Here is a 24,667-nt window from a genome sequence, read left to right as displayed (position 1 = left end):
AGTATTGATTTGCTGTGATACTCTTTTGTATGATCAGAAAAGATACTGTGAAAATGCTAAGTCCCTCCAGCATTTTGTATGTTGCTCTGGATTCCCAGCATCTGCAGAATCTCTTCTGTTTATTACTATAAAATTGCATTTTCTTAATTTGTGGTAAGAACTCAGCAAGTCAGGCAGCATCTGCAGAGGAGAATATAATGTACAATCGATGTTTCAAGATGAGACCCTTCATTCAAAGCCAAAACATTTAATGCTTATTCCCATCTATAGATGCTGTCTGACTTGCTGAGGTTCTCCAGCACTTCGTGTGTGTGTATTGCTTAAGAGTACCAGTACAGTATCTTCAGAACCTCTTGTATTTATGATTTCCCAATATTCTTGCTCAAAGTAAAATAAATTATTGTTACTTCTATTTTCTCATGTTGTATATCAATTGTCAATTGTAATATGTACAAATGACATTAACATGGCATGACAGAGGGGTCATGAATGGAGGAGTCAATCCTGATCAGGCTGAAACTCATTCAGATGGAATTGTTTATTAGACACCGGCATTGAAACCCTTTTTGGGAGTTAATCCCATACAATATGAGCCATCTCTCACATATGCTCTCCATGCCATTCTATGCTACATGGAGATGTTTGGCTCTCCATGTCATTCTATGCTGCATGGAGATGTTTGGGGCACAGGCTGCTCCTGCACATATTCTACTTCCTCAGACCAACCAGGCATTTGGATGTCTCATTGTAATCCATTCTACCATCGAGCAGCAGAGAGAATGGGTTGCAGGGTGGGGGCTAGATAGCCCAGAAAGCTCATTACTAATGATTTCAGTTCATCAACAGCTAAATCCCAGAATCAGAATCAGGTTTATCATCACTGACATTGGTTTTGAAATTTGTAGTTTTGCGGCAGCATTTTAGTGCAAAACATTAAAAAAAAACAATAAGTTACAGTAGAAATATAAGATAAACAAACCCTATAAAATGAAGGCAAAATAGCAAGGTTGTATTCATAGGTGATCAACCGTTCAGAATTCAGATGGCTGAGGTGAAGAAGCTGTTCCTAAAATTGAGTGTGTGGCTTCAGGTTCTTGTACCGGCTCCCTGTGGTAGTAATGAGAAGAGGGCATGTCCAGGGTGGTGGGAGTCCTTAATGATGGATGTCTCCTCTTTGAGGCATCGCCTTTTTGAAGATGTCTTATGGTCTTATAGATTGGGGCTGAGAGGGAAATGGATTGGCCATAATGAAACGGCAGAGCAGACCTCATGGGCCAAATGGCTGAATCGTGCTCCTACATTTTATGGTCTTATTTCCTTGGTGGTGAGGAGGCTAGTGCCCATGATGAAGCTGGCTGAGTTTACAACCCTCTGCAGCTTTTCCTGATCCTGTGTATTGGCACTGCCATACCAGACTGTGATGTAACCAGTTAGAATGCACCTCGGTAGACATTTTCTCAAGTTTTTGTGACATTAAAAAATTTCCTCAAACTCCTAATGAAATATAGCTGCTGGCATGCTTTCTTCTTATTTACATCAATATATTGGGCCAAAGATAGATCTTCAGAGTTGTTGACATCTAGAAACTTAAAAACACTTACCATTTCCACTGCTGACGCCTCGATGAGGACTGGTGTGTGTTCTTCAGACTTCCCCTTCCTCAAGTCCACAGTCAGTTCCTTGGTCTTTTTGATACTGAATGCAAGGTTGCTGTGCAACACTACATCAACGCCAGATGATTGATCCCTCATCCTTCAACTTTGGCAAGGATCCTCACTCCTGACCCAAAATATTCTCTTTCTGCAGATGTTGTTTTGTGTTCCAGTATCTGCAGTTTTATTTGTTTTCTCTCAAAACAAAAAAGCCGAAAGGAAGACAGATTTGCTTGGCATCTGACAGACTCGAAATATGAAAGGTTTCACCACTTGATTTCCTTCCTTTCATGCCTGCACTTGGGAGCTCCCAAGACTTGACCTAGAGAGCCAGAATATGATTATCACCAGGGCTACAATGTTGTTGAACATCAGACACCCTTGCCTTTTATCAACATCACGATTGCTACCACTGGTATTGTTATGTGGCAATAATACCAATACCAAGCCTTAGCGAAAAGCTTTTGTTTGGAAGTCATCCAGGCAGGTCATTCCATAAATAAGTATACTCAGGTAGCAAACATAAGAGAATGCATTATATAGTGATGGGTTTAGAGAGATCAAGTGCAGGTGAAGAACAAGAGCCAGACTAGTAGATTGGTTATGGATTACCAGCAGAAAGGTCTCAGGGCCAGCTACTGTTAAAAATTACGAACACAGAGGTCCCTAGTGGGCTCTGGCCATAGGTTTTATTTTGGGAAAGGGACGAGGAGAGGCGCTGGATCGGCAGCAGTCGCCGCCTGGCGAAGCGCTAAATGATTCTCCCTCTCCGTGGATGAGCGGGGCCACCGGGACCCTGCAGCCGAGTTTCCCGCACACCGCTGCAGACTGCAGCCTCAGTTTTCCATACGTCCCTACAACGTTCAGGGCAACGCGATGTATACCCCATACCTGCGGAGACGGCGGTTGACAAGACAAAATGGTTAAATTAAAATGTAGTCTATGATGGTGGGAATTTACCCGAGCAAACCACATTAAGATTATTGAAATGAAAGCAGTTGTCTTCCATCTGAAATGGCGGCGGAGCTGAGTTCTTCTTCCAGCCGCGCCCGGGCGGTGTCGCGGCGATACCGGTGGTCAAGGGCTTCAGGACCCTTGGTGTTGTTTCTGATTGTTGTGTGGCTCACCGCTGCGGCAGGTAAGGTGTCAGCGTGCGGCTGTTCCTCTCCTCTCCTCTGGGTAAAGCAGGTTTATTTAGACTGCGGGGCATCAAATAGAGTCTGGCTAAAGTTTTCTTTAAAAGAGCATTCTCGAGAATTGTACACAGAAGCTTAAAACTTCTGTAAGCAAACACGAGGAAATCTGCAGATGTTGAAAATTCAAGCAACACACACAAAATGCTGGTGGAACACAGCAGGCCAGGCAGCATCTATAAGGAGAAGCACTGTCGACGTTTCCGGCCGAGGCCCTTCATCTTGGCCTGCTGTGTTCCACCAGCATGTGTGTGTTGCTTAAAACTTTTGTAATCTTTTTGTAATTTTGTATACACTGGAATTTAGAAGGATGAGAGGGGATCTGATTGAGACATACAAGATTATTAAGGGATTCGACATGCTGGAGGCAGGAAGCATGTTCCCGCTGATGGGTGAGCCCAGAACAAGAGGCCACAGTTTAAGAATAAGGGGTAGGCCATTTAGAACTGAGATGCGGAAAAACTTTTTCACCCAGAGAGTGGTGGATATGTGGAATGCTCTGCCCCAGAAGGCAGTGGAGGCCAAGTCTCTGGATGCATTCAAGAGAGAGTTAGATAGAGCTCTTATAGATAGTGAGGTCAAGGGATATGGGGAGAGGGTAGGAACGGGGTACTGATTGTGTATGATCAGCAATGATCACAGTGAATGGCGGTGCTGGCTAGAGGGGCAGAATGGCCTACTCCTGCACCTACTGTCTATAATCTGTTTATTGTCATTTCTTTCAAGTAAAACGCGGATGGGTTATTTTCTTTTGTGGCAACACACACAAAATGCTGGAGGAACTCAGTAGGCCAACACAGGCAGGGATTAAAGTGCAGTCGGTGTTTCTGGCCGAGACAATTCAGCAGGAGCATCAATCGTACTCTTCCATGGTTGCTGCCTGGCCTTCTGATGACCTGCAGCAATTTGTGTGTTACTTTGATTTCCAGCATCTGCAGATTTTCTCGTTTGTGATATTCCTCTTGCGGTATGATTATACATTTTAAAGTGCACTCTAACTAGAGTACCCCACTCATAAAAATGTTTTCCACCTCTAAAATAGGATGTTCAGGTTACTATTTCATTTATGTTTGTTAAATTTATATAATTGGGCCACCTACAGATTTGTTTGACACCAGTGAAAATTTGTCATTATCCCAGATAGGATTGTGAAGTGGTTTTTGTTTGCTGTAGCTTGTCTTAATTAATTCTTCTCCCCTCTTTGCCCATTCTTACCCCTTTTTTGGCAATTCCTCAGGGTTGATGCTAACTGTATTTCTGAGGTATTTTTGAGGCCAATATGGTACCTGTAAACTCTACCCAAGTGGAGTAGGAGGAGCTTGCCTTGATAGGTTGGTTGGTTGGTCTGGAAGTATTATACTCTTTCTAGATTTGATCTTGGCTTTAGTCTACTCCCAAAGTGATTGGACTCTAAGTGATTTCCCTATATTAGTTGGTAAATGGTGAAGTATTCTCATCAAAACTAGCACCCTTCATCCCTCTGCTCATTGAATCAAATTGTTTCTGGTTTATAATCAGAAAAAAAATTCTTTTGGTATCCTTCTTGGTAGTGTGGAGACAGTCAATTGCAATGTTAAGCAGAACTTTAATTTTGCACCATTTTCTTTTTCTCAAAAGGTTCTCTCCCTAAAAAACCATTAAAGGGTAGTAGGCATAAACAAGACCAAACATTCAAATAACAGCTCTGGGGCATAAGTATAAAACAAGAGAATCAGGACAAAAAATATGTCCTGAGTAACAAAGAATAACTAAAGGTTCTATGCATGGTTTTCGGACTGGAGAGCCCTACCCTCCTCAAATCCCAGAACAAGAAAGCTACCAAAAAACAGCAGCAAGCTCTTCAGAGAAAAAAAACCACCCCAAAAACCAACTTCCAGTTTCATAACATCATTGTAAGCTCCGTTTAATTAACGATTCAAAAACCAGAGAACTTATGCATTATGAATTGAAATTATACATGAAGTAAAGAGAAACAGTTTCATCAAAAGGTATCAAACTTAACTCAAAGTAATAATCCAAAGCGGCCTACCCATGAGAAACTATGAAAAAAAAATCAGTAATTTAAAAAGAAAACAGAAAAAAAGAAAGAAAAACAATTTTTAAAAAGTACTAATAGGTCATTTAAAATAATCAGACCGAGTCTGATGGCATCGAAACAGCAGGGAGACTTTTGATAAATTTCTGAGCTTCTGTAACCAAGTTAAACCGTATTTTTGTGTCCAGTACTAAGAGTTATTTGGAGATGGGCTGGAGAATGCAGAGAGGGCCTGAATCCATGATTGTAAAACTCTTTCATAACTTCTTTATACGGTGCACAGCTTCAGAACTTGAAGAGCATAATCCTCAACAGTATGGATAAAATGAACCTTGTAATCCAATTTTCCTCTCCGACGTGCTTCCACGATCAAAAGCTTTTTCTCCTGATATCGATGAAAACACAGAAATATTGGGTGTGGCCTGGAGTCCAACTTGTGCTTGGACAGAAATGTACGGTGATCTCTGTCTAACTCGAGTTGGGTCGGAAGAATATCCTTCCCAAAAATTTCACAGAGTAAAGAAGAAACAAGAGAACCACTTTCAATAGCCTCTGGCAGACCAAAGATTTGTAGATTATGACATCTGCTCTGTCCTTCAAGATTAGTTATTTTGAATGTTAACTTGGTGTTATACTCACTCAAATTGGAACAGATGGCTTCCAGCTGCTGAACACGACATTTTAAATCTTCGGTAGCTGACTCAAGATGAGAGAGTTGTTCGGCGTGATCCTCCACTTTGGAATAAATTTGATCCAATTTTGATTCCAATGAACTGAAAGAAGACTTATATTCAGACTTAAATTCAGATGTAATCTCTTGTTGGTGCTGTTCCAAAATGGAGATAATCTCGGCAGAGGAACCAGAGACAGTCACAGACACTTCTTTTTTCCCAGATTTAGGAAGTTTTCCAGTCATTGTACGACAGGCGTATTCACAGGCAGGTAGGAGAGCAAAACATTTAACAGTCTAGAGTGGAAAAAGGGGAGATACGGAGTATAGAGGTAAGAAATGGAATGGAGCAATAGTTTTAAGCGATTAAACTATCGCCATCTTACCAGAAGACCTGGCTCAAGTCCCTTTTAAATCTTTCCCTTCCCATCTAAAACTACGCCTTTCACTCTGATTCCCTTTCCTTGGGAGAAAGACTTTGTGCATTCACCATATCCATGGCCCTCATGATTTTGGCTCCTCTCCTAAGGCTCCTTTCAGTCTCTTAGGCTCCAAGAAATAAAGTACTAACTTGGTCGACCTCCCTCTGTAACCTCCGACCCACAGTTACTGGTGTAACACCCTGTGAAGTTTTTAACCACTGAGCTGTACATATTTCATTTTAGCAGTTTTGTAAGAGCAGTCTGTTCTGCGATCAGCCTTTTTGGTTTTGGGCTGAAATAAGGGACTTTGTTGTTCAACTTAGGAATGTGGTGTCAGCCAATCAGGATGGTGGAATTGGGAGAAGGTTCCGGAGAATGCCGGGTAGAGATGATTTGTTTTTTGAGGGACAGGGGTGTGGGTCGAGGTCTTTTTGGTGTGATCTGGGAGACTGCGGGAGGGAAGGTGGCTGAGGATGCCATCCCTGTTGCACAAGGTGCTTTGTACAGATGAATGGCTTCAAGGCGGAAGGACCAGTACACCCATGGGAGAGCCCGTTTGTTCGAGATGAATTTCGAGCAACATTTGGAAGCTGGTGTGTGCTTTCACACAGACCACGGGTCCAGCGTGTGAGTTAGACAACTGCAAGATGAGCTCCTACTTATGTGCACATTTGACTGTTTAGTTAACTCTTTTTTTCTTTTTTTTAATAACTGTTAGGTTAAGCTAACATTCTTAATTATATGTTCTTTGTACTTGTATGCAGTGTATGGTCTATTATTTCTTACCAACGATGATGGGGGAGGGGGCAGTAAATCACACAGTATTCACACAAACTGGGGTTTGGGTGGGCGAGACATCTCAATCCTCATGGGTTTGGCGGGACTAAAGTTACATACACCCTAGACATACAGAGCCTGAGAAAGATGGTTTCCTTGCCACGGAGTCCAGTTAGCAAGGGGCCAACAAGCTGCATTTCCCGAGGAGCCCAGTAAAAAGTGGTTTCATTGTTATTGAAATGACCCACAAGATGTGGCATTCTCCATCTTTTACTGAGTTACTCACAAAAGAGAGCAGGAGTGGAGGAGCGGGAGGTCTCTGTCAGTGAGGCACAGTCTTTGGTAGTAGCCTCTGGTGCTAAAGTGACTCCTGATGCCACATGTTGTGTATGTGGCCATTTCACACACCTATGTTAGTAATAAAAACACTGGAGATGGGAACTAAGTTTCATGGTTCTTTACAGGTAGAGTCCGAACTTGACACACACATACAGATCAATATGTGCCTAATAGCGCATGCAATACATGTTATTAAAACATAAAGAAGTCCCTTACTGTAATGTAGGGCATACGGTACACTCCTCCCCATTTATTTTAATAGTGTATCAACTGTTTTTAAAAATTTTTTTCCTGGGCACTATCTCTATTAGACCTTAACTCCGAGTCATCTGGACACCTTCGTGACAGCATTTTTTTTAGCAGGTTTTCTTGTTTTTACAAGGTCGAGTTGCTAGCTCGATGCTCAACCCATCACGGATGGAAAGCGTGCAAGGAAGCTGGCTGGATTCGAACTCGGGAGCCTTCACTCCAAAGTCCGGCACTGATGCCGTTACACCACCAGCTGGTTCTGGGGCACTATGCTTAACAAATATGTTTACCCTTAACATACAAACGCCTACCATTTGTTTACAAATTATAGCAAAGTAACTTAATATCGAATTATAACAAGCCTTTTTCTTTTATTTTAACTTTCAGTCTATTTCAGACTGGATTTCAGACCCATTTATAACACAAGTCTCTGGGGAGGTCTTCTCTGCCTCTCCGGATAACGTCTGTCCTGAAAAGTTTGCTTTGGGGAATGAGTCTCCGCAGGTGCATCAAGCACTGATGACAGGCTTATCTGTAGATGAGGCTGATGTGGTCATATCAGGAGTGTTTGCTTTATGTCAGGGGAATCCAGGCAAGGTGTTGTTGTGTTTTTCACCCGCGCATCCAGGATTTGGTCCACATGATGTCTCCATACCTTCTCTCCCACCTCCACTGTATACATCAGAGACCCGTCTATGGTGGAAATTGTACCTGGCTGCCACTTTTCAGTCCAGTAATCATGTGCAAGAACTGACTGTCCCCCACTGATGCTCTGTGATTGAGCTGTCTCCTCCACATCACGTTGTACATCTGGTTTGAGAAGATCCAGCAGGACCTCAGGTTCCTGTTCAGAAACATCATCGCTGGAGTCTGATTAGTGGTTGCATGTACTGCATTATGATGGGCAAGGAGGAAGTTGTCTATCTTGTGTTGCAGTGGTCGATTTTTGCTGTCCATTGCTTTGATGACTTTCTTGAATGTCTGCACAAATCTTTCTGCCAAGCCATTTGTGGATGGATGGTAAGGAGCCAATGCAAAGTGTTTGATTCCATTGTTCTTCGCAAAACTTTGGAATTCTTCAGGGACAAATTGTTATCCATTGTCTGTGCAGATTTGCTCTGGTATGCCATTTCTGGCAAACATCGTCCTCAGAAATGTGATGGTCTTTTCCAATGTGGTTGTCCTCATGTTGATGACCTCTGGCTATTTGGAATGTGCATTGATGGCGATTTAAAAAGATAGAGTCCATGAATGATCCAGCAAAGTCAATGTGCCGTGGTGATGAGGGCCTATCCCCTGGATGGAGAAGGGCTTGTGGTGGTGTGTTCTGGATCTTTTGACATCCAGAGCAGTTCTTGGTCAAGTCCTCAATCTGTTTATGGATTCCTGGCCACCACACATAGACACAGGCTATCTTCACTATTCATCTTCACTGTACCCAAGTGCCCCTTGTGCAGTTCCTCCAGCACTCTGGTGCGTAGCTTGGGAGGAATCACAACTCGTGAACAAACGTTACTGTTCCCTGACACACTGACAACTGCTCCTTCCTTGCTGAGAAGGCTGGAAACTTTGCTACCATGCGCTAGCCATCCCTTTACCGTGATGTCATACACTTTTGACAACATAGTGTCATTGTGTGTTTCCCTTTCAATGAGGCTGTTTGTCACTGGTAATTGTTCAACAATTGGTGTGTGAAATACCTCTGCTGAATCCATTTGTCTTTGAAGTCAGCAGTGGTAAATGTGACAGACCATCTGCGTTGCCATGTTGTTTGGTCCACATGTGTTCAATGTCAGACATGTGACCTCCTAGGAAAAGAGACCATCACTGCAGCCTTTGTGCTGTCATCACTGGAATGCCTTTCCTTGGGTTGAAGATTCACACGACAGGCTGATGGTCAGTCAACAGGGTAAACTCATTACCATACAGGTAGTGACTGAATTTCCTGACTCCCCACATGAGGCTTAGGGCCTCTTTGTCAATCTGTGAGTAGTTGCCTTCAGCTGAAGTTAGCGTTCTTGAGGCAAAGGCTATTGGTCTTTCTGAGCCATCTGCAAACTTGTGCGATAACACAGCTCCTATCCCATGGGGCGAGGCATCACAAGCCAATCGGATTGGTAAGGAGGGGTCAAAGTGTGTAAGCACCCCTTCTGAAGTTATGAGTCTTTCAGCATTTCTTGAAATGCTTTTTCTCAGGTCTCAGTCCACTTCTATTGTGTCCCTGTCTGTAATAGTGGGTGTACGACTGTGGATAGGTTAGGCGAGAACTTGTGATAATAGTTCACTAGTCCAAGATATGCTCTCAGCTGAGACACATTTTCAGGTGGTAGTGCCTTAAACACCACTTCTATCTTGTTTTGAGACACGTGTAAGCCATGCTTGTTGATCACATGCCCACAGTATGAGATTTCCTTTTGAAAAACTTACATTTATGTCAAGTAGCTCTGGGCCCATAGCCTCGTAACCTGGTGAGAACTTGTTCAAGGTTAGAAAGATGTTCGTCGTCATCTTTGCTGGTGACAATGATGTCATCCAGGTAACACTGTGTCCCTGGACTCCCCTTCAGGACCTGGTCCATTGCCCTTTGCCAGATTGCAGAAGCTACTGGTACTGGTGAAGTCCTTTGTGTGTATTTATTGTCAGGTATTTCTTAGATTCATCATCGATTTCCATTTGGACATCAGTCTGGGCCAAATCAATTTTTTGTGAAATGTTCCCTTCCTGACAGGGAAACAAAGATGTCCTCTTTCAATATTTTTATTAATTTTCTACATAGAAGAATACAGAGTACAATAAAATATGTGTTTAGTGAAAAAAAGAATAAAATATTATCAAATACATTATATTTGAATCACACTTGGAATCGCATTACGTCTATATTCATGTAAATCAAATTATAATATTGAAATGTGATAATTTTATTATACAAAAAAAAAATCCAATCCCGTTATCAAGACCGAAACTGCTTGGGAAAGAAAAAAAAAAGGAAATAAATCCATATCATGTAGTGTAGTGGTCGCCAACCCATCGATCACGATCGACTAGTTGATTTATTTAGACTTTCCCAGCAGATCCCGAAAAAAAAAGAAAAATAAATACACAAATTCTGTTGAGATTGTTTCTGGGTTGCGGGGTTTTAGTTCCATTCTTTCTGCCCAGTGTGCATGCGTGTAGCTCCCCCACACTACACAGTGTACTTCAGTGGCCCTCAACCACCAGGCCGCGAGGAAACGATAGGAGTCAGCTGCACCTTTCCTCATTCTCTGTCATGCACATTTTGAACTTGAACCCATGGAAGGTCATCAGTCGCCTAAACTCTCGCGCCAGCGATCACCAGTTGGCCTCGGGCGGCTGGCAGGATGTGCCATCACTACTGGCCTAGAGCGCTGCCACTAAACCTGTTTAACACACTGAATGTTCGTGGGGAATCTGGTGCAAAAATATTCGCAGATGACCTAATTCGGACTCAGCGTTTCATAAGTATCAGAGCAGCTACCTTGCTGCGATCTACTGAAACAAACTTTTGTCGGCCGATAGATCCTACAGGGGGTGCGGGCGGGCGCCCTGTTGCACTCCTCGCTCAGTCAGTTGCTCTCTCTGGACTGCGACCGCCGCGGCCCCGGCACGGGGACCTGCGGCCCTGACCTTGTCCTCTCACCCCACCCACGACCAGCCGCACCTGGCCAAGGCGTCTGGCAGCAGACGGACGGGAAGCTGGAGTTCAGGCCTGGAGGCTGTCCAATGAGGCAATGAAGCACTCAAAACTGCTTTGGTACCCTGAGTCCAAGCATCCAGTACTTAAAGACAAACTCATTGAATTTTTTCAGCGGAAAAAACATGAGCAGCACAGGACAGCAGCTAAGTGCTGAGAGCTATGAAAACTAAATTGCAGAATAGACTGGACATAAGGAACCTGCTTCGAGTATCGCTGTATTCTCGTGGTGTTTAACACTCTCCCCCCCCCCCCCCCCACCCGTCGGCCGGTCCACAAGAATATTGTCAATATTAAACCGGTCCACGGTGCACAAAAAGAGTGGCTACCCCTGGTGTTTATACATTATTTCTACTTCCGGACTTTTCTGCCCCGGTGAGCATGCGTGTAACTAATTGATCTGGGGTTGATCTTGCCTTTTACTAAGGCCGAGGGAGGAGATCTTGGGCTTAAAAAGTTTGGTGACCACTAATATAATGAAATATGTTATTAGCCAATATCTGTACTTTAATAGCAAATCAAAGGTTTTGAAAATAGTTCAGAAATGGTCCCCACAATGTTTGAAAGTCTTCACTAGATTCAGAAATTGAACAAAGGATCTTCTCTAGATTTAAGCATGACATAACATCACGTAACCATTGACCGTGAGTAGGTGGAACAGCATCCTTCCATTTAAGCAAGAGCGCCCTCCCAGCTATAAGAGAAATAAAAGCCAAAATGTGCAAATCAGATGTCTCCAAATTAATATCTTTTCCTCCAACAAAACTGAATAAGGCAGTCAAAGGGTTAGGCTTAAAATTTACTTTGAAAACCACAGAGAAAGTTTGGAATACATCCTTCCAGTATTTTTTAAGATTCAGACATGTCCAAAACATGAATTAGTGAAGCTTCTCCATTGTTACATCTATCACAATAGGGAGATATATCCGAATAAAAACAAGATAGCTTATCCTTGGTCATGTGAGCCCTTTGAACCAGTTTAAATTGTAGGAGAGAGTGGTGGGCACATAACGATGAAGGGTTAACCGATTTAACAATTCCAATCCAAGTTTCCTCAGATTTTGAAATCTGTAAATCTTGTTCCAACAGATTTTTAATTTTATCTAAAGGCACATTTCTCATTCCGAGCAACATGCCATAAATATTGGATATTGAACCATTTTGAAAAGGTTTCAAATTAGAAATTACATCTAATAAGTTCTTATCGGGACTTTTAGGAAATATATATAATTGAGATCGCAGAAAGTCTCTAATTTGTAGATAATAATAAAAGTGGGTTTTTCATAGGCTGTATTTAGCTGACAATTGCTCAAACTAAAAGAGACATCCTCCAACAAACAGATCCTGGAAGCATTTAATACCCAATCTATCCCATTCTTCAAAAACTGGATCAGTTGTAGAAGGTTTAAAAAAATAATTAGAAAAAAATGGGACTTGAAAGAGAAAATCTCAGTGTACCAAAGTATTTCCTAAATTGTACCCAGATCCTCAAAGTACGTTTAGCTACCAAATTGTCAGTTAGTTTACTTAAAGATAAAGGAAGTGAGGATCCAAGAAGAGAAATGATAGAAAATTTATTAACAGAATTAGCTTCTAAAAAACCCATACCAGACGGTCCTCACGATATAGTGTAACCCCCTGGGTCGCCTTAGGCTCGCTCAGCTCGTTCTCATCTAGGGGGAGCAGCCTTCGGCCCCGCCAAACTAGGTAATCAGCTTGTGTGGATGCTGTGTGATGTCCCTGCCTTGCCAAAGAACAAATGGCTGTAGGGGCCAGTTGTCGCAACCTCTCTCTCACCGAGGTGCCTTCAGCGGTCAACTCCCCTCCCTTGTGGTATTTCACAGTGTCCACTAAGAGGGTCTCACCCTCAGATACTTCCCCCAGGCCGTACCACCACCGGCTCTTGTTTCAATTCAGTACCAGCCCAATGCTGCTACACACGTCCGCACAAGCAGCTCGAAACTCTGGGTGCATCGACAATGCCTCCAAACAACACTCACCCCCCTCCTCCGGGCAAGCCCCCAAGCGCACCAGCAGGGTATTGGTTCTCTCCAGAACCGAAACGCTTCCTGTCTCATCAGTGTCCGGACACATCAGCATTAACGATTTACGAACCTCAGTCACCCCCACATTTGCCTCTAAGAACTCCATTTTCACTGACCAACAACCATCGTCTGGATAATCACCGGCACTAGTACTCCAAATCTCCAGTGCCCTCAATGTCGTCAAGGGTAAATGCTTCCAATAACGGTTATAAAACAAACTGTACAGCAACTTAACTGGTGCCTTGATGTCGAGGATGGCTTTAACTTGGCTTCCATCCATCCGTAACGACACCTGACTGCGTGGTCCCTCTAGCCTTCAGGATTAGGGTCTGTTCCTTTCGGAAGTTCCTTGGTAAATTGCTGGAAATGTGCTCCCCCAGAGGCCCCAAGCCATTCCCCCACTGGGCCTCCTCTAAGTTTCCCGACATTTCTTGGATCAACTGAACAACTGAGGGAGGAGTTGATCCCCTTGACAGACCCCCCTGGCACCGCAAGCAATTTATCTGCCCCCCAGCCAAAAGGGATACCCTAAAAACTTCCCCCCAATCTCCTGCCACGTATATGGTAAGCCCCCAAGCTGCAGCATTTGACTTCCAGTCGAGCCAAATGCATTTTCCCACACTTTCCCAGAACTGGCAGCTGTCACTTCGAGGCAATTGCGCCCGACAGTTCTAACAATGTCACCAGCTCGCCTACTCAAACTTTCAACCAATCCCTGTCGCTTTCCCTTAGCCAAGCACTGCCACTCACCCAACAACTGAGAGGTCCGCTCCACGCATGCCTCCGCCCCTTTAGGGTGGGACATTATTCCAACAACCGGACGGAGCCCACCATAGCTGGAACATACCCACCAGTCCTTCCCCGCTCTCTTAACAGCATGGACAGCCCATGGCCCCACCACCATTTTGTCAATGCTAGTCGGAACCTGAACAACACCCTATGGGGCATCAACAGCCACCCCACCCAACACACATGCAGAGATAACTGGCAATCGCACACCCGCAAAGGCACACCAGCTCTTCGCCGCAGACATAATTTAAAGAGAGCAATCAATCCCGGATGAGTCCCCACAATGTAGCCCCCTGGGTCGCCTCAGGCTCGCTCAGCTCGTTCTCGTCTAGGGGGAGCAGCCTTCGGCCCCGCCAAACTGGGTAATCAGCTTGTGTGGATGCTGTGTGATGTTCCCGCCTTGCCAAAGAACAAACAGGACACAATATGCGATTAAATGATTACAGTTTATAAAGATTACTATAACTAAGTAATTAATAATGATACAGTATACATGAAGGAAAATAAAATAAAGAAAAGGCACCAAACTTATCAAAGTCCAAACCACTTCGTGCACAATCGTTGGAGCTCAATTACTGAAGTCGTCTGGCCACCATTCAATCCCCTCCAAACTCCTCGACTCGCAGCTCAGGACCACCCGAAGTGGTCGACCAAGCACATCTATCTTCGTCTCCTCTCCTCGGGGTACCTCCTGGCCTTGGACCCCTGCTTGCCGTCCGTTCCTCATCCAGTTTACAGCAATGCATCCTCTCTCTCTCACCCCCTCGGGCCGATCTCCCCAAAAGCCCGCCACCAATAGCTTACAGACTCAGAAGAAAGAACAACATTAATCCCAATTGGTTTACAAAGCAATACAATTCTCGTTATCAGTAAATTTTAACCCAAGCAAGCTTCCAGCACTCTCTCGCAACAAAGAAGCATTCCTGCTTTTAACAAAACAAAGAAGCCATTTTGATTAATATAACACAGTAAAAAAGAAAAAGAAGAAACCCCCTTTACACTAGTATGACCAAAACGTAAGATTTCATATATTGACTGCCCAGTGATAAAACCTAAAATTTGGTAAAGCTAAATCTCCATTCTTTTTAGCTTTTGAAGATGAACTTTATTTAGTCGGGAATGTTTGTTTTTCCATATACCAAAAGTTAGAATAGAATAAAGAGAATCAAAAAAGTGTTTAGGACTGAAAAGGGATAAGGCCTGAAAAAGTTCTATAAATATAGGTAAGATATTCATTTTAGTAGAATTAATTTGGCCAGTCAACGATAATGAGAGGGGCGACCAATTTGATGGTGCCCTTTTTACATAATTCAGTAGGGTAAGAAAGTAATCTTGAAGTTGGTGTTTATAATTCTTAGTAACTGTTACACCCAAATAGGTAAATTGATTTCTTACAATTTTAAAAGGAAGGTTAGTATTATTTGATACCAAATTATTCAAAGGAAAAAGTTCACTCTTAAGCAAAATTCAGTTTATATCCTGAAAAATAGCTGAAACAGGAGAGTAAAGAAAGAACAGGAGATAATGAAGTCTCGACATTAGAAATAGAAAGCAATAGGTCATCAGCTTAGAGCAAAATGTTGTGGGTAGTAACTCTCCTTAAAATATCAGTGATATTTTAGATTCACTAGACTCTTGAAAAGCAATGGCTAAGGGTTCTAAGGCCAGATCAAAGAGCAAAGGGCTCAAAGGACAGCCTTGTCTTGTTCCATGCTGAAGTTTAAATGGTTTGGAATTCTTAAAATTAGTAATAACCTGACCAGAGAGAGATAAATCCATTGAATCCATTGAATGAAATCGGGCCCAAAATTAAGGTTTTAAATAAATAATTCCATTCAACCCAGTCAAAAGCTTTCTCAACATCTAAGGATATCACACATTCTGATATCTCTTCAGAAGGAGAATAGATAACATTTAATAAACAATTAATATTAACGTGGGAATATCGAATTTTAATGAATCCAGTCTGATCATCAGAAATGATAGATGGTAAAATATTTTCAATCCTATGAGCCAGAACTTTGGATAAGATTTTAATATCAACATTAAGTAAGGAAATTGGTCTATATGGAGAGCATTCAGTTGGGTTCTTATTCTTTTTAAGAACAAGCAAAATAGAAGCTTCATAAAAAAGAATAACCTACCCAACTTAAAGGAATCCAAAAAGGCTGAACATAAATGAGGTATAAGCAGTGAGAAAAAAGCCTTATAAAATTCTCCAGAAAATCCATCAGGACCCAGAACCTTCCCCGAGTGCAATGAACGTACAGCCTCGGCAATTTCCTCATAATAAATAGGTTGACCCAACTATTTTTAGTTATCAACATAAAGGTTAGGAATGTTTAATTGATCTAAAAATTATTCATTACAGTATTATCATTAGGAGAGTCAGAACTATAAAGTTTAGAATAAAATTCTATAAAGGTATCATTTACTTACAAATGGTCAGTTGTCCTATCACCGTTAACTTTACAAATTTCTTTAATTTGCCATTTAGCTAGAAAGGTTTTTAATTGGTTAGCCAATAATTTACCTGTTTTGTGTCCATGAATATAAAATTGACTTTTTATCTTTTAGGAGTTGAGTTTCAATTGGATATGTTAAAAGAAAATTATATTTATTTTTAATTTCTACATGCCTTTTATATATGAAATAGGATATGAAGCCAAGACATATATTTGATCTAATTGTTTCAACTGATTAGCTAAATCAATTCTCTCTTTATTAACTTTTTTCTGCATACTTGCAATATAAGTATACTACGTATGTTAATCAAAATGTCTACTTTGTTAAAAGTAAAAACGCTTCATTGTTATGCTAACTGGTGAGAGAGTGCTTTTCTTGCAAAGCACTCTCAAAGCTTCTTGAAACTCATTTGGGTTAAAGTTACTGATAATGGGGATTGTATTCATTTGTTAATCAACTGGGTTGGATGTTATTTTCTCTTACGAGCCTGGGAGCTGTGATTGCGTGGACTTTTGGGAGTCAGGAAGGAGACTGCAAGGAAGGCAGACTGGTGCAGCACGGCTGGTTGATCACCGAGGGTGGTCCCAGGTGCACGGGTCATGGAGTTTGGAGAAGATCGAAGAATGGTCGGAAGACTCAATGGTTGATCTCCAATGATGTGCACTAATTGACTGATAAGTTTTGATGCCTTTTCTTCATTTTCTTTCCCTTCATATATATTGTATCATTATTAATCACTTAGTTCTAGTAAGATTTATAAAGTGTACTCTGTAAACGTACCTGGTGTGTGCTTGATATTTGCGAGTTTGTATTAGCATGTATTTCACAGCATCCACATGTATGAGAGGCGCGGTTTGGCGAGTGAATGAATCCACCCCTAGATATACACCAGCCGGTCGCGTGAGCGTTACATAAGAAATAATTTGTCCTCTAATATAGGCCTTGAAGGCATCCCATATAATAACACTAGAAGTCTCTTGCAGCATATTCTCTTAAAAAATACAGAATAATTTGTCTCTCCAGAAACTTTAAAAAATCCTTATCAGATAGTAAAGTTAGATTAAAACGCCAAAGTCTGTTTATTTGAGGGAGGCCAGGGAGATTTAAAGACAAAAACACAGGAGCATGAGCTGAGACAGCAACTCTTTATATTCACAGGATCAAACTAATGGAATCATTTGGCTATCAATTAAAAAAAATCAATCCTGGAATATGTATGATGGACATGAGAGACAACTGAATACTCCCTGTTTACTGGATGTAAGAAATGCCAGACATCAACAATATCACATTTCATTGGGAAAGATTGAGTGAAAAAAAGCTGATGAGTTGTCGCTGGTTTGGAAGATGACTGATCTAAAACTGGATCTAAGCAGCAATTAAAATCTCCTCCCATCACCAATGAGTAAAGACTCAAATCTGGCAGAAACGAAAATAAAACACTCAAAGAATCCTGGATCATCTATATTCAGGGCATACAGGTGAGCAAATACCATTAATTTATTATCTAATTTTCCTGACACTATAAAAAAATGCCCATTAGTATCAGACACTAATTTATGTTGGACATATGGAACTATATTATCTATAAAGACTGAAATTCCCCTAGACTTAGCCTGAAAAGAGGAATGAAAATGAAGCTCTCTCCATCAGCTAAAAAGGTGTAAATTGTCACATTTACATATGTGAGTTTCTTGTTTAAAAAAAATTGGGATCCTAAGTTTTTTAATATAGGCAAATATCTTATTACGTTTCACAGGGTGATTTAACCCTTTCATGTTAAGACTAAGTAAGTTAATAGTCTGAGCCATTTTTAGTACTATTTACAAGAAAGAAAGTAATAATCATTGAATGTGTTTTAAAACCAAACAGAGAACCTTGAGATAGAGTAACCAAGCAACAGATTTGGCTGAGAGTCCAAAACAGCTTCCAGAAGAAAAATCCATCCAGACACCCTCCTCCCAAAGTCAGAAGGTTGACCAGTAGACAGTTGACAGCTACACCTAATGTTGACATCCCACCAAAAAAAACCTACTGGTTTAGCTCCAAATTGATTTGAAAGTTGGCTGCATTCCAACCTAGACAAAACAACAGAGACAAAACTTTGCCCTCATAACAAGAACACATATAGATTAATTATTACAGTTTCAAAATAATAAAATGAAAAATACTCATACTAAGCCTTATTGATAGAAGAAAAGCCTCAAGAAGAATAAGTATAATATAAAATAATTCAAAACCTATCAAAATTCAAAACATATGAACACACAAAGTATTAACTGGTTAAAATCTTATTCTCTAAGTTAAGCATTAAAAGGTTTGAAAAGAGAGTTAGCTACAAAGGTTTACCAAAAGTAAAAGAAGCAATTATTCATGTAGAAAGATACTGAACAGTCAATCTATAGATTCCAAAATTCCTGGGCTTCTTCAGTCGAATGGAACCGTTTCTTATAGCCATCCTTCAGTATAGTTCTGAGCCGAGCAAGATAACGAAGAGAAGGGTTTAAACCGTAGTTGAAATGTTCCGACGTAACATTTTGAACTTAGCATGCTCATTCATGACCTCGGGTGAAAAATCCTTGACAATTCTTATCTTCTGGCCATTAAAATCAATCATTCCTCTTCAACGGGATTCACGAATTAAAAGATCCTTTGTCTGAAATTCATTAAAACAGATTATTACTGTTCTGGGTCTTGCTCCTGGAGCTGGTCTGGGCACAGGCCATCTATGAGCTTGATCAATCATAGGTAAAGATGATAAAATTTTAGGAAATAATTGTATCAAACTGCTTGCAAAGAATTCTGTAGGCTGATCACCTTCCGTTAACTCTTCAAGGCCCGGAATTCATAGGTTATTTCTTCTGCTTCCATTTTCTAAATCGATAATCTTCTGTCTTAATTTTTATTAGAATTTGATTGTTTTTCACAAAGCTTTTGCAGGTCATCAATTTTCACATCCAAAATTGTCAGCGTTGCTTCATTCTCTTCTTTTATCATGTTCAGTTAAGGTCTTTTGAATAGAATCCAATTTTGCAACTAATTGTTTAATTTCAGTGGAAGATTCTTTTCTGTGTTTTCGAAGCAGCTCCATAATTCTTAAGATGCAGGGGAATCTTCTTTTTTAGTACCTTTGGCACCCCTTGTAGTCATAGAATAACAATATCATTTTTAAAATAAAGGTTTCAAAACAGTTTGGAAACAGTAAAGTAATAAAGATAGGAGCAATTGCAAAAAGCTGCTAATCTATCAGCGACCAGTAGGAAGTCTCTCAAGATGTCCTCAATATGAGGTAGAGGATACTGTACTGTGCAGAGAACTGAGTTAACAACCACTTTAAAGTCTCCACATATGTGCACCTTGTTTGGATTTCCTGGATTTGTGCTGGTTTTCTTCATCACTAAAGCAATAGGCGTTGCCCATTCACTCCAATCCACCTTTGACAGGACCCCAGTCTGCTCCGGATTTTTCAGCTCAATCTGTACTGTAGGACGGATTGCATATGGCACTGGTCTGACTTTGTGAAATTTTGGACATTTTCCTCAGTTTCAATCTTTGCCTTCATGCCCTGAAGTGTTCCTATTCCTTTCATGAACACTTCCTCAGAGTCAGCAAGTATTTGTGACAGTCTCTCAGATGTGGCCTTGCTGCTCTTCTTTGCTGACACATCTAGTGCCTTGATGGTGTGCCAATCCAACTGGATTTTCCTGAGCCATTCACATCCCAGTAATGGTGGTCTTCTATGTTTCAGTACATAGAGGTTCAGCTGCTGTGTTTTGCCTCTGTAGGTCACTGTCACTTTAGTTTATCTTTGGGACGTACTCTCTGTCCTGTGTAAGTCTCTAGCAGTAGTTTAGTTCATTTCAGAGGTATGTGGGAAAACAGTCATTTGTAATCGTGTACAGAGATGACTGTTAAAGCTGAGCCTGTGTCCAACTCCATTTTCAGTCTCACGCCTGCCACTTGTGGAGTGATCCATATTACTCTTCGATCATCTGTCTCTTTCACACTGTGAAGTTGCAGACAAGACAATTCACTTTTGTCTGAATCAGTTTCATTAGAACTGCTTTTTCATTTTGTGTACATTGTTGTATTTTCCTTTTTGCGGTTTTTTGTTCTCTGTATTTTGTCCTTTTTCTGCTGTTTACTAGTTTTGCATAATCTGCCAATGTGGCCCTGTTTGCCACAGTTTCTGCATTCTTTGTCTTTAATCCAACAGTCCTCAGGGTTATGTGACATGTTCCTACAATGGTAACATTCCTTTCCTTCATTTCTGTTCAGTGACATTTTATTCATAGCATATTCCAGAGATTTTTGTTGTATCTCTGATGATATTGCAATGTTATTGCAATGTCCAGTGCTTTCTCTAATATAAGGTCTTCTTCAAACAGGAGCTGCTTCTGTGTGGTTTCACAGTGCATGCCACACACTAACCTGTCCCTAATGTGTCCAATAGACCCACTCCAAATTGACAATATTCTGATAATTTGTGCAATTCAGCACCATATTCAGAAATGCTTTCATTTTTGCTCTGATTCCGTTGGTGAAATTTATATCTTTCAGCAATGACCAGTGGTTTGAGGTTTAAATGCTGTTGGAGAGTCTCTATTTGCTTGAACTTTTCAGGGGTTGAGAAGCTCTGTAGCAGCCCATATGTTTTTGCTCCTATATTACTGAGACTACGTCCACACTAGACCAGATAATTTTGAAACCCCCAGTTTTGATTAAAAACAATAGGTGTCCATGAACTCCTGTCGGTTGCCTCCTTATGCTCCAGTTTTTTTTTTACTTTTAAGTTGTCCTGCGTGAGAGCCAACAGCTGTCTGTCATTTAAAAATTTTCTAGTCTGTAACTATACAAACACGCACTTTTATGGCGAAATTCGACACCAAACATGTCGCTTGTTTTTGGTAGATGTGTCCTGCGCATGGCCAGTAGGAGGAGATTCGCCAAAATCTCCCTTTCAATGTGGACAGAGATATTTTCAAAAACGCATAGTGTGGACACATATCGTTTTTATGTGAAACCCCAGCGTTTTCAAAATTATCCGGTCTAGTGTGGATGTAGCCATGGTTTCCTTGCCGCGGAGTCCAGTGGCTGTTAGTGAGGGGCCAACGAGCTGCATTTACAGAGACACCCAGTAAAAAGAGGTTTTTCTTGGAACATCCTTGTACATTTACTTTGTATTCTTTCCAGCTTAATGGTGTCATTCCTATAACAGCATAACCAAAATTGTACACAATATTCCAAGTGTATCCTCATCAGCATTCTACAATTGAAATCCACAGTCAATCCTACGGGTAATTCAATAAGCAATATTGTCTTAAGACATTTTTTAAAAAACAGTCGATTAGTCAAAATCAGCAGACCCCAGACTGCAGGTAAAGGAAATTTGGCAATCGGGCTAAGCAGCCTGTAAAATTGAAACATGGGGCCCTGAGGTCCCCACTCCCTACCATCATGCAGCCATTTTTAATAGATATTTCTTACTGTACTTTATAGTATTTCTTAATGCACTGTATGGCTGTTGCAAAACAAGAAATTCGTGACATATATCAGTGGTATTAAACTTGATTCTGGTATAAAGTAACTTGTTAGATACTGTGGAGGGCTGCTGAAAGTCAACGGCGTGGGGTGGCTTTGGAATCGCACGTAGACCAGCCCAGGAAAAGATGTCAGTTTTCTCCCAAAGAGCACATTGGAGAATTCAGCCTAGTGTTAGAAATACTAAGCCTTGTTTTTACTAGCTTCCAGATTATTTACAGCATTTCTGTTCCACAGTTGCTGTGTCAGATTTGAGCCTGGGTCTCTGAATTATTAGTTTAGACTTCTAACTTCTCATCCAGTAATTTAGACTTCTGTGCTACTGTAACATGCAGTCATTTCTGAAGCTGTTGAGTTACTTCTTCCTTGACCACCAGAATGTACCTTTAAGTAGTTAGGAAACACAAAAACAGTACACTGGTCTCCATCTTGGGCCAAAATTGTTCAACAAAGCTCAGTGCAGATCTTTGTGCTCCAGTTGTTGTTAATCCAGCCACGTTAGTGTTGTGCATTTGTTGTTGGGAAAACCATTGAAATCAGTGTTGTGCATTGAGATCAAAGCATCCATCTGCAGCCACTAACGCAATTTTATCCTAAATTGATTAAAGGTGCAATTTATTCTTTGCATAAAATCAAAATACAGTCCTGTGGTGCTGTGAAAATACAACATTATGCAATCCTTTTTAAGCTAATTGCCCCCAGACTTCCCGTGAGTAAGCACCTCAACTCTTTCCATATGATGACTCATTTACAGTGTGGCACATCAGTGAGTTAGGGATGTGTTTTGCATTTAACCATTCTGTAACAATGGTTTGGGCCAAGTATTGGAAATAATACAGTGCCAATCCATTTAAGTGAAAGATTTAAATGAAAGAGTAGCTTTTAGGATGTCCCAGAGCACTTTACAATTAAGGAAGACCCTTTTGAAGAGTGCACACTGTTACTATCATCTGAGACACAACCTATTACTTAACCTTTACTAAGCTGAGATGTTAGTAATGTTGACTAATGTTCATGTTCAAGGTAGTGCCCAGGGACATATTTAACATTGATGAGAAATTTTGTATCTTTGTATTATGTTGCTGAAGGTTTAATACCTCATCTGAAATCTGTGATTTCAAACAATACAGCATCCACTTCAATGCACAAATCAATCTGTAATCCTGGAGTTGGACAACCTACTGACTTGTGGGATTGCTAGAGAAAAATGCCAAAACTTACACTATAACTTGAATCAGTTTAATTTCTACTTGTAATATGTGATTGAAGATAAACTTGCCTCATTTTTCTGTTTGTATTTAGAAACGTTGGATTTGACCATTTTTAGAAGTCCAAAGAATGTACTTTTGTATACGGACATTACCTTGGAATGTGAAGTTACTGATTTTGGATCGCCCGTTCTTGACCTATCAAACGTAGGTGTTCAGTGGTTGTATGGATCCCAAAAGAAAGAAATCTACACCTTTAATGCAAGAACAATTACCGCTAAACGATCTGGAGCCAAAATATCTGAAACTGAATTACAGAGGAATGACAAAGGAGATGCTTCACTTTATCTTCCAAATATCCAATTAAGTGAAGCAGGAGAATACACCTGTGTTGTGCTTGTCACTCCTGACAAAGTGGAAAAGAGCTCACGAGTTGTGGTTTTGGGTAAGAGACTTCTAAAACATTACCTGGTGTGAACAGAGAACAGCACAGCACAGGAACAAGCCATTCAGCCCATGATGTTGTGCAGAACTAATTAAACTAGTAATTAGCTAGTAAGTTAAGTCTCCTCTGCCTACACAGTGTCGTCATCCCTCAACTCTACACATTCATGTGCCTTTCTAAGAGCTTTTTAAATGCATCTGTTACATCGGCCTCTGCTACCACCTCTGGCAGTACATTGCAGGCACCCACTGCTCTACGTGTTTTTTAAAAAAAAACCTGCCACTCACATCACCTTTAAACTTGCCCCCCCCTCACCTTTGGTATTTTGACCCTGGATAAGATACTGGCTCTCTATTCTATCTTTGCCTCTCATAATCATATAAATTTCCATCAGGTTTTCCCTCACCTTGACACTCCAGGGAAAGCAACCCTAGTTCATTTGAGTGGTTTTAATCCGAAACATTAACTGTCCAAAACATGCTGCCTGACGAAGCTCTTCATGTGTTGCTCCACATTTGTCCGTCCTCTCCTTGTAGCACATGCTCTTTTCCTGATGCAACATCCCACTTCTGTACCCTCTTCAAACCCTCTACTCTATTCCTATTATGTGGACAACCAGGACTGGAAGCAGTGCTCTAGGCATAGCATAAGCAGTGTTTTATAAAGCTGCAAAGTAACTTATCAACTCTTGATCTCAGTGCCTCAACTAATAAAGACAAGTGTGCCATGTACTTCCCTACCAGCCTATCAACGTGTGCTGTTTTCAGGGACTATGACCTTGGGTCACAAAATCCCTCAGTAGATCAATTTTGTTAAAGATTTTGCCATTAAAAGTTTACTACCCCTTCATATTTGACTTCCCAAATTGTAACACTTATTACTTAGCTACATTAAACTCTATCTGCCGTTTCTCTGCCCATATTTATAACTGATCTATATCCTGCCATATCCTTTGGCAATTGTCTACTTTCTCCATAATGCATACAATCTCAGCAGAATTACCAATGCACTTCTCCACTGTCTGTTAATTTATTATTTGGAGACTCTGGATCAGAGGGAATAACTAATTAAAATCTCTCACATGGAACTGCATTGAATGTTGAGCAAGTGAATTATCTTTCAGG

The 24,667-nt window shown here is 41.0% G+C and overlaps 1 protein-coding gene across 1 annotated transcript in view; it reads left to right on the top strand.

Moving 5' to 3' along the window:
* The first annotated feature begins 2,139 nt into the window (after window positions 1-2,139).
* The window catches only part of LOC132397244 (uncharacterized), a 46,654-nt gene continuing 24,126 nt past the window's right edge, over window positions 2,140-24,667 (top strand). Inside the window, exons 1-2 of the mRNA XM_059975722.1 lie at window positions 2,140-2,790; window positions 23,193-23,543. Of these exons, the coding sequence (XP_059831705.1) occupies window positions 2,667-2,790; window positions 23,193-23,543 (475 nt within the window). The 5' untranslated portion in view covers window positions 2,140-2,666. The remainder of the gene's footprint in view (window positions 2,791-23,192; window positions 23,544-24,667) is intronic.

This window comes from Hypanus sabinus, chromosome 7 (assembly GCF_030144855.1).
Source record: "Hypanus sabinus isolate sHypSab1 chromosome 7, sHypSab1.hap1, whole genome shotgun sequence".
In the NCBI taxonomy this organism is placed as follows: Eukaryota; Metazoa; Chordata; class Chondrichthyes; order Myliobatiformes; family Dasyatidae; genus Hypanus; species Hypanus sabinus.
This window is presented reverse-complemented; position numbering and strand designations above follow the sequence as displayed.